The 14,498-nt window shown below is 43.9% G+C and overlaps 1 protein-coding gene across 3 annotated transcripts in view; it reads left to right on the forward strand.

The window, feature by feature from the left end:
* LOC119457096 (coagulation factor IX-like) overlaps positions 1 to 14,498 on the forward strand; it is a 131,769-nt gene that overhangs the window by 87,933 nt on the left and 29,338 nt on the right. For all 3 annotated transcript variants that reach the window (XM_049665106.1, XM_049665105.1, XM_037718924.2), the window contains exons 3-4: positions 10,411 to 10,499; positions 14,031 to 14,137. In XM_049665106.1, the coding sequence (XP_049521063.1) occupies positions 10,411 to 10,499; positions 14,031 to 14,137 (196 nt within the window). The remainder of the gene's footprint in view (positions 1 to 10,410; positions 10,500 to 14,030; positions 14,138 to 14,498) is intronic.

A 14,498-nucleotide genomic window follows, 5' to 3' on the forward strand; every position in this document is an offset into this window, starting at 1 on the left:
GTAATGTATTTCGCCGCAAACTTTGAGAATTGGTATCTCAAAACAGGGGCGGTATTCTGTAAGAGTCTACCTAGTGGACTGTCCATTTCGGCTGTCGCTTATTGGCTGCTGCTCGATGTGCAGGAAGGTGCCAGCTAGTCTCCTTCCTGCACGTCAAGCAGTAGCCAATCAGCGACAGCCGAAATGGACAGTCCACTCGGTAGACTCTTACAGAATACCGCCCCAGTTTTCATCCTCAGAATTCGTTTCAAGGAGCCTTGCGAATTAGAACTGTAGCCTCGCGAACTCTCCGGCTACAATTCTTAAACTGCAGTATTTACCGTAAACTGTTGTTAATTAGTGAACTCTTGTTAATTAGCCAATTATGCATTTGTATTTCTCGTGTAAGTAATGTCCGGCCTTTTGACTGAGTAATCCAGCTTAAGGACTAGAAATGTGCTTTCTCTCACAGGTGATCCTCAAAATTTTTTGATAGGCTTCGCAAGAACACACGGTATACATGCAAGTACTTTCAAAACGACTACTCTCAGTCAGCGCTACATAAGCGCAAGAATCTATGGTAAATTGCAAAGGCTGAAAAGGACCAAGGAAAAGAAGTAACGCTGATTTAAAATAAACGTAGACAAACTAAATACGGGGAACATAAAGCGGTGGGTATTTGCATACATAACACAACCAAGAAGTAAAAAATCGCATACTTAATCAACGAGTCTACAGACGTTTAAAGAACTGTAGTTACAACACGACCCTCATATCGGTTTTTCTGAGACCTGGCTGCATGAAGACGTAAGTGATACCACTTAGAGGTGTTTAGAAAAGACAAATCTACTAGAGGAGCCCTCTTAAATAATAAAATAATTGCTGTTTTACGGGAAAGTGTTACCGAGTGCGAATTTTCGGGCATAAAACTGCTGTGGTCATATAATAATGCTGTATGCTGCTTGCAGGCCTCCTGACGCCCCACTTAATTGACTTCCTGAACAAATTTGCAGCACGCTTCACCCGATACCATAAATCTAATGTTATTATAGTCGATGATTTTAGCTTACGAACTGTCAAGTGGGATCTTCAGGTTTTTTTATGAGTAGCCAGCATTCTGGTCCTATTTTTGACATTATGCTTACTCATGACTTAATCCAAGTCGTACAAACGCCGACACGCGAGCAAGGATCTCACTTTTGTGTTCTTTATCTTGTGCCCGAAAATTTTCTTCTCATAATGTGTCGGTAGAGCAAGGATTATCGGACCACTACCTCCACCCACTGACTAACAAACTTGCTCCCGACCGTCAGTAGATGTACTTTTTTTTCAAGGATGACAACAAACTGAGACGGTTTAACAAATGATACCAAAAGGTCACATTGTGTAATCTGCTTGAAAGATTCTTAATGTTGCCTTTCATTGCATATAGCGCATTATCCACATGGGGGTTATGGTATGTAATCAAAAATAAATGAATACATAGGAACACAGAACGCGTTTGTTTGCCATTCACTGAATCGATTTTGTTGAAGTTTATTGAACTTGAAAGGACAGCTAAAATCTACCTACTGTTTGGAGCACATTTTTCATTTAGGCCATAAATTATCTTTCACATTTTGCTGGAAATCCGATAATTAAAAAATATATGATGCATTACCGTTTGCATAAAATGTTGCACCTAAATCGACAAATTCGATATATTAAACATCTGTCTGAAATATCGTATTAGTTTCTGAGTAAAACTTCCGCGGAACTCCCGTAAAAAATTCAATAACTTCACGAGAGTTGTCCACTAGCTGTGCAGTTTAGACGATCTAACCGATACAGATTACGAAATTCTGATACCTGGCTTGGAGCAGAGTTACTGAGTTGTAAATTTCTTGCTATAGCCTGTTTTAATTTAACAATTTCTAGAAGTTCTATTGAAATGTTCACCCCCTACATTATATGCTACTTTCAATAGCCAATATAATAAGATTGCAATTTGTTCCTTCAATACAAATATACATATACATATATACATATATATGTATATACTATATGTATATATATATATATATATATATATATATATGAACAACCGACCTATTGCCATCCAAGAATGCGTTTAGCATGCTTTGGGAGGTGGTTATTTGAGGCACTATGTTGCCCTTCAATTAAAACTACATATAGCTTCCCCTATGCTTTGTCGCACTATGCGTTATGAGTGGTGCTCTTCTTACCACCGTGCCTTACCCGTACATGAGAGAGCGAGCCGGTGTACTTCAAGCGCCGCTTCTTCGAGGACCAGTTCGGAAAACCATGCAGCGTTTGCGACAAGAGGCGCAGCGTCTCAACGACAGCGTCTCAAAATGCAAACTGTCACCAGGGAACTGGGACAGCTTGCATTTTGAGACGGTACCTGCGTCGATACCATCACCACCGGTACCAGAGTGCAGTTTTTACCGTTGTTAGGTTTCGCTATCTTCGGGATCGGCCCAAAATCGCGGTTACTAATAATAATAATTACCCAAGGCTAGTTTCCTAACACAGTTAAACGCTTTAAAAATTTCATTCAAGACGGTCCTAGCGGTTGTTTAATGAGAGCGTTTCTTCGTTTCCAGAGTATTTGTGAATAGTTAAATCGGAGTTGACCGCGAGCTAGGGCGCCCTCTTAAGTGCCGGATTATACCTATATGGTAGTCCATACGACGGCTGACATGGTCGCGGGATCGAATCCCGGCCACGGCGGCCGCATTTCGATGGGGGCGAAATGCAAAAACACCCATGTACTTAGATTTAGGTGCACGTTAAAAAACCCCAGATGGTCCAAATTTTCGGAGTGCTCCACTACGGCGTGCCTCATAATCAGATCGTGGTTTTGGCACGTAAAACCCCACGATTTAATTTTATTTCATTTTTACGACGGCTGACTTGCGGAAATATTTGCTCTCTATAATATAGACGTCAGTACATCCCTGCTTCCTTTTGATAAGGCGCGGCTGCAGGAAGGCTGCGTGTCTAACTCCGGGCGATCATAGCGAGGCACATGAAGACAACAACAACAACAACAGTTTTCTAGATCTGCAAAAGCAAGAATACCGTCTGTCTCTCGTAGGTATTTATGTACAGTGAACCCCAAAACCTTACGGACCGCAGGATCTGAGAAAACGTTGAATTTCCGAGCAGTTTGCGACCGCAGCCAGTAAAACAATACAACATCATGTTGTTCCTATATACTACTACAATTGGAAAATCTAAATAGCAGGCTGGGCCTTCCGAGGCTGCTCAGATATTTAGCTTTTTTCAGATGCCGCGGTCCGTATGGCCGACTGTTCAAACATGAACAACCACACGAAGCCAAAAAGAACGTAACGCTAAGAAAATCATGGGGGAAATTATTCATTTATTTTATTATTGAACTTTATAATCAATTTTAGACGTGTACTTTTTAAAAAGAACAACTCCAGCGAAATTTCGCATCGCATGCAAATATTTGCAGTGAAAGTGTAGCTACAGAGAAGGCTCCCAGCAAAATTTTGTGTGTAAAGTGCGAACGGGTCCATCAGACTCAACTCACAACTTTTCGTGTTTCTTGTAATGAAGCTGGAAAAAAACGCCGCCATTACAGCTCTGCGCTCGTCCGTGTCTGTCGGCTTACGCTCGTCCTATCATTAACTGCGCAGTTTCTAAGAATGAATATACTGCGCATGAGGACCGAATAAACATCAGCATCAGTATAAACGTGTATTCAGGAGGCTGCACACATCGTACAGAATAATTTTGCAGCTTAGCTTCTTTTAAAGTCCCGGTTGTTCTCTAGCTTTTCTTATGCTGCCAGGAATATTTTGGCGCATTTTGGATTGTCGCATACACCACAAAGATGACAATGCTCTTCTAGCAAGCGTAAATGCTGATGGCAGGTAGGCATGATGGAGTAAGATAAAGCTTCATGCGGCTAATAGTGATCGGGTGATCACGGGAGGGCAAGACACGCCTCATCAATACACGTCAGGCTCGGAGAAGTGCACGGATCGCGCAAGTAGTTCCTAGATATCGTGCAGGCGCGCTATACCGCAGCGAGCTTCGGGTTTTCAATTGTTGGATTGCAACTTCGACTGCACGATTTCTAGCCGAGAAATGTGAGATGAACAGTTGCAGCCAGCAATGCATGTCAGGGCTCCGTAAGACGTATTTGTCGATAATGACTGCGAGATATCGGTGTGTTTTATTGTTAAGAATCTTTCAGCCATTGACGCGTAAGGCAAAAGGTGCCGTATTGGTTGATACGTTAACACAACAAAAGGGCACTTTTCCGGAGAGAGGTCTGGCCTTGCCTATGTCGGTAGAACGACACTCTTGGTCGCGGCCTTTGTCTAGCATTAATTTATTGCCTAGTGTCAATGAATAGGTTCGCTACACCTGATGCCATTCGCAGATGTCGCCAGCACAGATTGATATCTTTACAGTTAGAATCAGCAAATCCAAGATACTAAAGAGCATAAAGTTGGAACGCGTATATATCTGGGCACAACGTGCCACCTTGCGGAAAACCATGGTAAGTGTGATAGGAGGACGTTATTGGTACATTCTCATTCTCACTCATGACAATAAAGAAAGAAAAATCTTACACGTAGATAGTGGATAGCGAAACATGTGATGGCCAACATCTTGCAAGGCGCCCAAGATAGCCCGCCAAACTACCTTTCGTATCGACGTTCACAATGCCGCAACTGGCAACTGGAAATCTGTGGTGCTGCACCGACGTCAGAAGACCAACCACATTATATCTAAATTATGTTCATTATGATCAGCCGCGTTGTATGCCGAACGTAGCTTCTTGACAAACCTTGTGGCTTTATAAGTTGCTTTACAAACGTTCCGTTACTATCCTAGCCATCACCTTGAAGGATTACTTCCAAGTGAGCATGCTCTGAGTACTGACCCATATAAATTTCGTAATTTCCACATGTGCGTTGAAGATAGTAATACAAACCATAGGTTGGCAAAATAAGTGGACGCTCACTCACAGTAACTCACCAATATTCATAAGTCGACGTGCTCAATCACGTTCACTTCACAGTCTGAGTGAGTGACGAAGAGCGCAAGTAGGACGCGAGAATGAACGTGAATGATTACCGCACAGTGTGAGTGGGCGTATAAACGAAAGTGAGATCGGATGGACACGAGTGTATACGAAATATTTTTATCGCTAACTAATATGTAAAGCTTAACTTTCCCAAAACTGCAGTGTTCCTTTTTGGAGCTTGTACAGTGCATTGCAATTTAAACTCAATTGCTTCTCTGCTGAAGTGTTTGCGCATCTCTTTGAGTTGCTTCTACTGTATCCATTGTACGTGCTAGTGTATTCCACTCCTATATCAGCCCTTGGGTTGACAGTATTAATAAATACAAATAAATAAAGAGTATGCACGTGTGTGAATGCCAGTGAGATATTCCAACATTTTCTTTAGGATTCACCCTCACACTCACGTCCACTCTCAATTACCGGCACCCATTGACGTTCCTACTCAAGTCCACTTACACTCATCAGCAGTCACTCACGCTCACCGATACTCGCTCACATTTTGTTTAACTAATCAATTAGATGTATTAGTTAAAATACCAAAAGAATTAAAATGTTATGAAGTTAATCAATACCATAATTAAAATTCTGAATAAATAACTCTTGAAGTTACCGCACTATTTCTGGTGCGCACTAAAACCAAGAATCTCTGGCAATAGCAGTTATCTTCTCTCAAATACCCCTTTTTTTAATTCTGGGGTATTATGTGCCAAAACCACGATATAAGTATGATGCACGCCGTAGTGGGAGACTCCGGATTAATTTCAACCACCTGCGGTTCTTTAACTTGCATGCAATGCATGGTACACAGGCATTTTTGCCTTCCGCCCCATCGCATCCGCGACCTCGAGCTCAGCAGCGCCGCGCCATAGCTACTGGGTTATCGCGGCGGGTAATTGTAAAAACAGTAAAATATAGCACGTAATAAATAGGGGCCGAATTCACAAAGCTTTGCGCTCATAAGTGCTCTTTGCTATTGGTTGTCCGCCTTCGCTAATAAAGTATTCGAAAAATCTTCGCATTTACGAATAGTGACTATTCACTTCGAAGACCGAATCGAATTTGATTCATTATTCGAAAGTTTCGAATATTCGCACACCCCTAATACTAAGGAATAATATAGGTTATCTGAGCTGAAAAGAGTACACTGTACATGAAAATTCTGAAACTTGTAGACAGTATATATGTCGACAGCACCACATAAGACTCCAACAATTTTTGCTAGATTAGCAAGAACTTGGTTCATTTGCGAGTTCCATAGCAAATGTTCATTGAATAAGACTCCTAAGACTTTCGTCTCAGACCAATTCGATTGTGTTTTGACCAATACTGACAACAAAATTATAACTTCCACGCTTCTGAGCCCGTATCTCCAAAGAGCTTTTACTTTAGAATTGTTCGTAAAATAAAATTTTAGTCAATCCTAATACTAGGCATACCAAAGCGAAGGTGGCCGGACAATGGCCAAAAGCACTTACGAAAGAAAAGCTTTGTGAGTACGGTTTCTGGTATGGAATAACGGAAAGTGCTTTAGTTGTTTAATATTTATTTGGCGCTGAATTTGCAATGTTCCAGTCATTTAGCTTACCAATTAAGAGTAGTATTAGCTGTGGCACAATGTTTTCCAGCAGTATCAGACTCTATGAACATACTCGCGTAATCAGAATATCTGATGATAGAAGGCACTATAGTGACGCTTGAATTTTCGTTTGTGTTTCAAACATTTTGCGAAGTGGACTCTCAGCCTGCGCTATACGAAGGAGGAAGAGAAACAGCAGGAAGAAGAGGGGCGTTCCTTGGTGCAGGCGGACCTAGCCTTGCAAATGTTGCCGGAAATTTCTCCGCCTGAACGCCACCTATCAAACGCGATACAATCTGAAACACATCACAGCCCACCTAACAACAAGATGTATCAAAAACAAGTTGACACGGAGCCTAATACATTGCGCGTTTTCCAAACCCCGACTCACACGGCTCACCATTCACTTTCCAACCATGTATCACGCAAGAACTTTAGGAGGAGCCAAAACACCTATCGCCTAAATATCGAACAGCACTATGTGAACGAAATAATACATGCATATGTAAGTCGCATCAGAAAGAACATTATGAGAAGCCGCTAGTAGGAGGCTTACGCCGGAAGACGCGAACGCATGCGGTCGCGTTGGAAAGAATGTTGACTTTACACACACACAGCGCCTCTCTCTCTCTCTCTCTCTCTCTCTCTCTCTCTCTCGTGCGTGCGTGCGTGCGTGCGTGCGTGCGTGCGTGCGTGCGTGCGTGGTGGTGGTGTGTGTGTGCGTGCGTGCGTGCGTGTGTGTGTGTGTGCGTGTGTGTGTGTGTGTGTGTGTGTGTGTGTGTGTGTGTGTGTGTGTGTGTGTGTGTGTGTGTGTGTGTGTGTGTGTGTGTGATGTGTTTGTGTGTGTGTGTGTGTGTGTGTGTGTGTGTGTGTGTGTGTGTGTGTGTGTGTGTGTGTGTGGTGTGTGTGTGTGTGTGTGTGTGTGTGTGTGTGTGTGTGTGTGTGTGTGTGTGTGTGTGTGTGTGTGTGTGTGTGTGTGTGTGTGTGTGTGGTGTGTGTGTGTGTGTGTGTGTGTGTGTGTGTGTGTGTGTGTGTGTGAGTGTGTGTGTGAGTGTGTGTGTGTGTGTGTGTGTGTGTGTGTGTGTGTGTGTGTGTGTGTGTGTGTGTGTGTGTGTGTGTGTGTGTGTGTGTGTGTGTGAGAGAGAGAGAATACACACACAGAGAACTGAGAATAAAATCACACCTGTTTTTTAGCCTAAACTAAAGGTTCAGCGAGCATAATTTATAACGATGGCATTACCGTACAAGAGAGAGCGCATCGTACAACGCCTTCCGTAGCATTGCAATGCCAAACTTTCGCAGGACCATGACGTCGACTGGTGAAATGAATTGTTCCTGAAAGCTGGCAAGAAGTACGAAACATGTGGCAACTTATTTAGGATTTGTTGTCTTGCCCGACAAATCTGTGATCATGAACAACAGAAATGACACCACGTGGATCATCTGTAATAATAAAATATTGTATTAGCTTGAAAAACGTCCTCGATGCCGACGTAAATCTGTGCAACACTTGTGCTTTTCTAATAAAAAAAAAGTTTAATAGTGCATCGGTACTGCCACAGCTGCAGCTGGTTCAAAGTGCTCGCTATAGCGTGGGTTGCTTGCAGTGTCCAAGAGTGAATTATTGCTTTCATGGAAGCCAAAACAGGAAAGCAATGCCCTATCCTTCACAATTCCCATGAAAATGTATTTCATCCGCTTGAAATCATCAAATTTTCCTCTAAGTTCATTCTGAGCTTAAATATGTCATTTAATCAATCGACGTGTATCCCCTAAATATTTCTTTATTCTTTATTTCCCCATTCTCTTGGAGGGAGGCGGTCGAGGTAAAAGCTGCATGCAAGCAGCTTGAGGAGCCCTAGACCCCTGCACATCGAGTGTAACCTGCAGGTTTTAATGATTTCATCCACTGCTGAGTGAAACCTCCAAATTCTTATTTAGAAGTGAAACAACAAGACTCTCCTCAGGATCGTGAGTAAGACTAACACTGCAAAAAAAAAAAAAAATGGGGCAAAGGAAGACGGACGACGCTGTGTCGTTAGCCCTTATGTCGTGAACGCTTTTAGCGCATGCGTCGACTGCCTTTATTGTCCTATTTTTTGCGCGAGCTGCTACTACAATGTCGACCAATAAATGTGTTCAGGCTTCATACGTAAAGACACAGATGATACGCGGTCCGAGGCAAACCAACAATCACAATGTGACCGCAGCGCGATAAACTTTTGATCCGTCTGCAGAGGCGGCTAGCGAAGGTGCTACAAGTCGATTTGCATCGATTTCGTTTTATGCAGGCTCTGAATTGAACTCTAAATTTCCAATTCAGACTACATTAAATACCTCTTTCGTGCGACTTCATTTCACAAGCGCACGATCAGTCGTGCGGATGTTCCCACCACTTTTTATGTTCAAAGCTCAGAAGTGTTACATAGGAAATACAAACTGCCTAAAACCACGGCGGAATATACTGACCAAGCCGTGCGCCCAGCTCTTCGGAACATACGAGTACGCCCAGGAACTCACTGCATGAATCGACTCACACAGATAAAGAGCCACACGCGAGTCAAAGCCCGAGTTAACCGAAGTGAGTCCCAGTGTGTGTGAGCAAGTTGACATAAGCCCCCGTAAGTTTGAGCATGAAGCGGGGTGACTGGAGGCGAGTTAAAGTGGGAGACAGTGAAGTCATCGAAAGCGTAGATGATGTTATTTGTGGTTTTAATTGAAGTGTATTAATAATAGTGAAAACAAAGTACGAAGACGCAACTTGCGCCGGTATGTCTGAATCACATGTGACTCCCTTTGTTTTTAAGTCCACGAGACTTCGTGCGAGGTTTAGTCCTCATGATTCAGAATGAATCTGACTGTGGTTCCACGAGTGTAGTCGAGCCCATGATTGAATGAGTCTGGGTGAGCACAAGCATGAGTCGGTGAGACTAAGTGGACCTGCCTGAGCCTTATTTGGATGAGTCTGAGAGAGAATATAAAGAGAGGAAGGTAAGGAGATTAACCAGAAAAGTGAATCCTTAGTTACATTACAGAGGCGAAAACAAGGATGAGAGAATAGAAACATTACAGAGGGGAAACAAGGATGACAGAATAGAAAGTAGGGAACGAAAGAGAATGTTCCGCGTACAAGGAAATGGTCACAAGATCAAAAACGATCGTACAGAATAGTTGTCCGACGTTCAGTACAGGACTCTGTCCGATGTACAGGATAGGTCTATTTGATGAGCCTGAGCGAGTTAATTTATTTTGCCGGCCTATGATCCGAAGTGTCGTGCGCTTCACATGCCGCTGATAAAATTTCAGCCATTGGTGGAGCTGTTTGCTGCGCCGTCGCGCCATGCAGCGGCTGCACAATCCCTATAGGAAATGTTCAAGCAAGTTCATCGCTCTCCGATAAGCTGATTTTTTGACGGCCATGCATGGGCCGATAAGTTTGGCGAGTGACAAAGAAACTTTCTAACCTGACGGCCAGACAGAATAGGAATGAATATAACCAACATTCAGGATACTCGACCACAGCTTCGAGATTACAAGGCCTTGTCTTTTTCATCTTCGTTCCTTGGCTTGCGCGCTGTGGTTAGCCTGCCATGCACAACTACTCGAAACTGCCAAAATTAAACTATAGCTTTGAAAGGCTTCAAACTTATAGCCGAGCGTCCGGGCTGCGACCACACGCCAAAACATTCTGCGCTTTCGAAATTTGTTCACATAGTTGTGCTTCTAGACATAACAGGCGTTCAAATGTGATACCCAGAGAACCACCACTTTTATCTGAATGCAGGGCCCCTTTGCCCGAGCGCTGCCTCGGAGCAGCACCGCTCCAGGAGGGTGGTCGGAGGCCGGGACGCTGGTGAGCCTATCCCATTCATGGTACGAACAGCAACCATTTGCTCTTGTAAATCTAATTTTTGTTTATATGCCGTATATATGCCGTTTATATGCCGTTTATATGCCGTACGAATTTTCGCACAAAACAGCAAGGGGTGCATAAATGTATGTGCGTAATAACCTGAAAATGGTCGTTTCCCGAACGACCGTCTTCCAGTACCAGAACCATGTTAAATGGTGAAGGAAAACATTAGGTTCTGCACATCTAGCACAGGATAAAATGAGAGACAATTCACCTTCTACTTTAATTCAAGGGGCATGTAGGTTATAGTTAAACGCGTACGCCAAGTTACTTCGTGTTATAGAAAGCAACCGCGCAAGTACTTGCAATGATCGACCTCTCTCGAATTGTGTAACTGCGAACAGACAAAATTCCTCACTCCGAACATGGACATGTCAGATGGGCCGTCATATAAACGGCTTGCCGCACTAACAATCACATCACAGTCACTACGCCAGACAGGGGCAGATCGACCGCCGAAAGCATCTTACTAAAATGCATGCACTTACGTGTATACAATTAAGAAGCAGCCGCCTTCTGCCATGTTGTCGATACATGAGTCAGAAACAGGGCAAGGTATTCTTTTAGTTTATTTCTCTTCTAAATTTAGCGTTTAGGGAACTTAGGTTACTCTTCCAGCTCTTACATAAATAGCTATCTAAAAGCTAACTGCGATATCCTGGAACACAAGTGAAATTCCAGTTCTTAATCTATAGCATTCTATCGAGCTGGTTTCACCCCTACAATATATACGTACATATATAAGTGTAATAGCTAACTAGCAAAATCAAACACTGCCCCTAAATCGTTCACAATTCCAGTGCTCACTCCCGTTATATATTCTCACTTTGTAAGCAGGTCATGCTGTAATATTTATTACCACCCATGCTCCTTGCAGCGGATGGCTGTAGTTTGGTTTTTATCGTGAAAAATACTTTTGTGCAGAAATATGATTTCACACGTCTCGGCTTTCTTCGTGTCGTTTCTTTTAACTATGGGCCTCACAATACAATATTTATTTATTGTGAACACACCCATGGCCGGGATAACGTAATGATAGTCTTTTTCGCGCTTAGTCAGTGGCCCACCCACATTAACACTGAGATCCGTGAACGGTCGATGATAAGAAGGGAATACAGAGAAAGAAAACCGTACATTATAGCGGCCCATGTTTATGCATGTAACTCACTTTAATGCACTGCCTCCCCCCCCCCCCCTTCCTCTTTATGACGTCCTTATATTCGAGACTTCATTGCCGTATATTGTACAGCTATAATCACACGAGGTCTTCGCGCACTTTGCCACCTTTTTCAGTGTATTTCCGCCTGCAATCATTACTTCTCTTTGAATTGAGGCACAAAAACTAAAAAAGCTAAACGAGACGCTACGAAAATGGCAATCCCAAGGCCGTCTATGGAAATCCGTGTCTTTATTTCGCGCCTATAGCAAGAGACGAAGGACACATTCGCGAAGGAACGAGCGTATGTGCTCGCCTCCTCCTTTCGCGCCTTTCGTATGTTGCTCAGCAATAAACGAAAATGTGCACGGGCAAACAAGTGGACATGAAAACAAGCCCAAACAAGCGGCACGGCTTAGAAAATATCTCGAAAGAAGCGGCATATTTTGTCTATGTAGAATGAACTTTAAAATTTTCCTCGTTTGAACAAAAATATGCTTTGTAGCTCCTCTTTCATGCACATTTCAGAATATGGCGGTAACCGATTAAACCTTTGAGTGACGACGGCCGAAACCCGTTCGTAAACACTTATTTCAGCATTAGCTTTCGCTATAACCAATTAGTTGCATTTCTCGATTTTTTTCGGGTGGTGTTGATTTAAATGAGTGCTCCAGTCCTGGCGCCATGTACTAAACTGTTTCCGGTCATGTTAAATGGCTCTTGATTTTGCTATTATGCATCAAACTACCATTTTATGTACTAAGATATATCCAACACCCCCAAGCATTGTATAATTTGACAAGCGACTCACCGAAAGAGACAAGCCCAAGTCGGCCTCCTATACAGTCAAACGCCTTTATAACTTGGGACATCCAAAATCCTTCGCTATAGTTACGACGTATATAGGTTAATTGTAAAGATCGTGTGGCGTATCGCTCGTAATGGGGCACGCTAAGAACGTTCAGCAACAGAAATCCGTTATTTTGCCATGAATTCATGAGACACTGAGAGAATTAAGTAGCTCACTTTCTGCCGCACGCTTAATCTGACGGAATGTTCGACTGCAGCCGACGCTATGGCAACGAGGTTCGCGGTATGCTCAGCGGCGAAATCTGGGAGTGACGCAAAGTACAGTTACTATGCTTAGTTCGTCGACTGGCTCTATGCGGCCTACACCGCATAGCTACTGCGGTGATTGAACCCTCCCGCGCGGTCTTTGTTGTGGTGTCGGCCGGCGCTTCCTATGCCCACCGCCATTCTGTGGCGGCTACGGAGGGTATACCGGCGACGCCGCTACGTCTGTTCGTCAGCCCTCGGGGACGCTTATATTCCTTCATTGTACAAACAAATTCGTCGTAATGGTCTGCGCTGTAAAGGCATTCACAGTACACATGAAAGATAAAAATTCGGCCGGGACATATAAAATCCGTCGTTATACAGGTCATGTCGATGTAAAGGCGGTCGACTGTGTACGAAACTTTCGCAAACCTGCACGCTGCTCCTTCCGGAGGGCGCAGGCTGGCACAGAAAAGCGCCGTGATCGCTTCTCATGTTACCCCCCCCCCCCCCCCCCCCCGTAAGTGCCTGAGCTTGCAACCACTATCAAAGCGAGTCAGAGCGAGAGCAATGACCATAGAGCAGCATCGATCAGGTGGGGTGAGGGGGTAGCGGGAGTTCGAAGGATGTAGGCGGACGCCGCAGTTGTAGCCCAGACGGGAAGGCTATGGGGAACGCGCTTAGTCTACCGTGTGTCCCAGCCAACGTTAGCCAAGCTGTTCAACGAAAAGAAAGATAAAAAAAAGATGCAGTGCAAGATCCCACTATAAGACTTACGGTGTTCGGTCGTCAGAGGTCTGACGATCACACACCGTAGGTCTTAAAATCGTATCTTGCATCGTGCATCTTGCATCGAGCTTGGCTAACGTTAGCTGGGACACCCCATTTACATGTATGATGCTTATATAACGGGTTACTGTCTTTATTTTTCTGCATCCATTACAAAACCGTACTGTGTTCATGTTTGATTTATTTTGAAATAGTTGATTTCAAGCACTTAAAGCCGTTTAGATTATGTAACTTAACTTTAAATAAAACCTGGTCTGGACAGAGCGACTTTGAGTGCCAATATTTACAAAACCGCTTGTAGAGTCGACGACATAAAACGCGTCCGATAGTGAACGAGACGATAGCGAAGATGCTCCCAAACGACAATAAGTCAAAAAGTCATTGCAAAAGAAAAGCTCTGTGTGTTGTGTGCATCTCAAACACTGCTGTTGGAGACTGTCTCACGGCCGCCTAGTTATCCGTGCATATAAACACTTACGCATAAACGCAGGCCAGCCTCCAAAAGAACGTGACCGGGCTGTCCAAACCCTTCCCGTTCTGCGGTGCCAGCATGCTGACCGAGAGGCACCTCGTCACCGCTGCTCACTGCCTCAAAAAGTGAGTGCTCGACTGGCGGGGCTCGCCTGACCAGCCACCCTACCAACCCGAACTTATTAACGCACAAGGAGGACGTAACCCTAACAAAATGCTAAATGCTACATGCAGGGAGCAAAAAACCCGAGCCTTTGCTAATGAATGTGAGAAACTGCGGTATACATGGCCATTCCGATCTGCGCTGCGCTTTTCGGATGATGATATGCGTGCCCTGTCGCGTGCAGTACATGTACGTACATCACGAAGGAACTCGCAGCATGAGAATTCGTAGACGTCACACGATGTCAAGCTGCAACGATGTGTTGCGATGCTTTATACGATCTCACTTTACGCACAGGAGCCTGTACAATGATGCAATTAACTG

Source organism: Dermacentor silvarum, chromosome 1, assembly GCF_013339745.2.
Source record: "Dermacentor silvarum isolate Dsil-2018 chromosome 1, BIME_Dsil_1.4, whole genome shotgun sequence".
Classification (NCBI taxonomy): Eukaryota; Metazoa; Arthropoda; class Arachnida; order Ixodida; family Ixodidae; genus Dermacentor; species Dermacentor silvarum.